At 41.4% G+C, this 2981-nt stretch overlaps 1 protein-coding gene across 1 annotated transcript in view; it reads right to left on the bottom strand.

The window, feature by feature from the left end:
- Positions 1 to 584: 584 nt before the first annotated feature.
- Positions 585 to 2981, bottom strand: part of LOC107095551 (poly [ADP-ribose] polymerase 4-like) — a 5788-nt gene continuing 3391 nt past the window's right edge. The window contains exons 2-4 of the mRNA XM_015391688.1: positions 2615 to 2717; positions 1490 to 1622; positions 585 to 1371 (exon numbers count right to left, since the gene is read on the bottom strand). Coding sequence (XP_015247174.1) covers positions 1164 to 1371; positions 1490 to 1563 — 282 coding nt within the window. The 5' untranslated portion in view covers positions 1564 to 1622; positions 2615 to 2717 and the 3' untranslated portion in view covers positions 585 to 1163. The remainder of the gene's footprint in view (positions 1372 to 1489; positions 1623 to 2614; positions 2718 to 2981) is intronic.

The raw sequence follows: 2981 nt of genomic DNA, 5'->3' as shown, positions 1-2981 counted from the left end.
ATGACCGGGTGCTAAAACACGCCAAACATGTTGGCAGGTATTAACATACAAGAATAAAGTCGGAATGTTACTTTATTCTCATAATATTACGACTTTGTTGTTGAAATAACTAAAAATATCTCTAGCCTGGCCCTAATATTAGAGTAACAGACTGTTCTGTGTCTGTATGTTAAAGTTGTGTCCATCCCTGTTGCCGGGGAGCGAAAGTTCGCTGGGTGTACAGCAGGGGGAGCTTGTGAGTTTTGGTTATCTGTTGAGAGTAGAAGAAGAAAATAAAAACCGGAAGCGGGGTTACCGCCAAAAACTCCGTCCCGGCTCCTGTCCCGTTATTGCAGATGAAGTTCATAACACGGACCCAAACGCTCGGTTACACTAGTATTAGAAGTATTAGTAGACTTTAACAATAAAAGCTACATTTCTTGGTAAAATATGAAACTAGTTTTGTTTTTGAAAGACAAAACATTGTACAATGTTTCATGATAAGATAAAACACGAGTAAATTACAGCTTAAAATACGATATTTAATCAGATGTTGATTTCCAAAGCAAACTGCTGATATCAAACCAAAGAGGGCTGGTGTATACAGGCCCAGTGCAGAAAATCAAATAAAGGAGACATTAAGAGCCACAATGGAAAAAAATATATAAAAAATTTGTAATGCGTTCATAAATTTCAAGGAAGAGAGAAAAATAATCAATAACAAGAAGAGATAAAATCGTTAAAAAGAAAAACAACAAGCTGCCATCATGAGGTCCAGGAAGCTGTTCGTTCATTTATCCCAGAATTTTATTAATAGACATAAAATGATTCAAATAAAACATAAAAACAAACCACCTCTGTAAGAATATCTGCCGCATAATTACCCCATAGAACCTTAACAAGTTTAAAAGTGATTTTCACAAGTTACTGATTAATACATTTAAAACTAGTTCTGATGCTTCGTTTTAACTGTTGCTTCTTATATTTCTATTTTAAGATGAAGGAAAAGCATAAAAGCAGATTAAAATACTTATCAGAAAAACAAAAAAATGTTAAACCAATCTGATGAATTATAATTTCCACCATCTGTATTCTTTTCCCAGTAGAAACCAGTCTAACTAACTGGTTTATTTAAATGCAGGCTTCCTTTCAGCTTTTCTTCCTCCATCTCCTCCTGTGCTCCATCAGTGGACCTGCAGCAGAGCTGAGGTTCTCTGCAGGTTCAGACTGCTGAGAGGTGAGAAGGGGGGGAAGCGATCGAAGCCCAGCAGCTGCCGGGTGCTCGACTCCCAGCTCCAACCGAACTCCAGCCGGCTGCAGATGCACGGATACTCCCGGTCGGCCCAGCAAACCCAGTCCACCGCCTTCTTCACCTGCTGCCAGCGCTCCGGCCTGCAGGAGCCAAAGGTTTAGGTACCGATTAACGAGTCAGGCAGCACCTCACACTGAAACATCTAAACACAACTGGAACAGCTGGCAGACATGAGTTTTTCTTTGTTATGGTTCTGACCTGGACTCTGACGGCTCCTTCAGGCAAAACAGACTCTGCAGCAGTTTGCCTTCCTCCAGCTTCTCCACCCTCATCAGCTGCAAAACCAGCAGAGTCGCCACCAGCTTCAGGATGTTAGCGTGGGCCTTCACACCTTCAAGACACACGGTTCATTTACAAGACTGCAGAAAACCAAACTAAACGACTGAGAAGTTCAGAGTATTTCAATCGCTTCCTAAAAAGGCAGCAAACAAAAACCCCGATTCTTCAAACCATTTTTTTCATGCCTGGCTGCCTGCATCTTATCTGCAGTGAATCAGAGACCTACGACTTTCTTTAAACGGGTAACTGAAGCACGTTACTAAATATACGAAGGAGAGAACAGGAATAAAACTGTGGAACAGTTATGAGCTAAAAAAGATTTGCTCTCTGTGTCTACAGCGAGAAGCTTTCTCTATCCGATTCTTTTTCTCAGATCAGAGAAGTTGCTTAGAGTTTACAGAAGGCAGCTGCATACCTTTCAGGAAGTGGCGATGATTAACAGTTAGAGAAGCATTTTATGCATCTCCAGTCTGCTACATCATCACATCATACAGATGTAGCAGATGATTAGACATCCATGGCTCCAGCCTTATCAAAATATTACACTTCGATCTTAGCTGAACGCCGCCCTCATTTTATTCCCAAATCTTTGCCATGTACAGAATAAAGATTATAACTGTATATCGGGACAGAGAAAATGTCTTATTTAGATAAACTATTGTGATAAACATCAGTTCTGACACGCAACAGGCAGCTAATATTAAGGTGTAATAAACTCACACGTCATCAACGATAATTATCCTAACAGACAATTAATGTGAAAACACGCTGGGGGGGGGGGAGTTTTAGACAGGTTCCATGTTCTAAGTTTAAGAAATACAGTTTGTTCAGAAAAAGACGAAAACCCATCAAAAGACCAAAGTTCTGTTCCTTGGTTTTCAGTTGAAAATCATCAGGCTTTGCAGAAGTTAGAGGAAGGCCCGTCTAACACCAATCAACAGAAAGCTAAAATAATCCACGCTTAAAGCTAGAAGGACAATCAGGGAGAGATTGGACGGATTATGTATTAGACAGGTTTTATGTAGAAAAGAGAAGAACGCTCACCCAGAGAATGGATGCCTCGGTTCTTCAGGAACACGTTAGCAAACACATCCACGTTGAGATTGATCAGTCCTCCCAGCTCAGCAGTCAGCTCCCAGTATCCGTCCTGCAGCACAGGGAGAAGATCCACATGTTAGACCTCAGAAAACACTGAAGGACGCCAGATTTCTAACCAGCGTGTTGGGAAGTTGTTTAAACACTGCACGATTTTTTGACGTGCCAGATTTTTTCTGACTGGGCCGACTTTCCGCCTGATGGTGCGTCATGTAGTGTACTGGGGGTAACGAGGGGCCATCAGCCTCTAATGACCACCTCCCATCAGGAATCATACGGTCAGGAGAAAATCAAACATATTTGAAATACAGTCAGC

Source organism: Cyprinodon variegatus, unplaced genomic scaffold, assembly GCF_000732505.1.
Source record: "Cyprinodon variegatus isolate N-32 unplaced genomic scaffold, C_variegatus-1.0 Scaffold555, whole genome shotgun sequence".
Taxonomy (NCBI): domain Eukaryota; kingdom Metazoa; phylum Chordata; class Actinopteri; order Cyprinodontiformes; family Cyprinodontidae; genus Cyprinodon; species Cyprinodon variegatus.
Note: the sequence above shows the minus strand (reverse complement) of the source record. Positions and strands in the feature narration are given on the sequence as shown.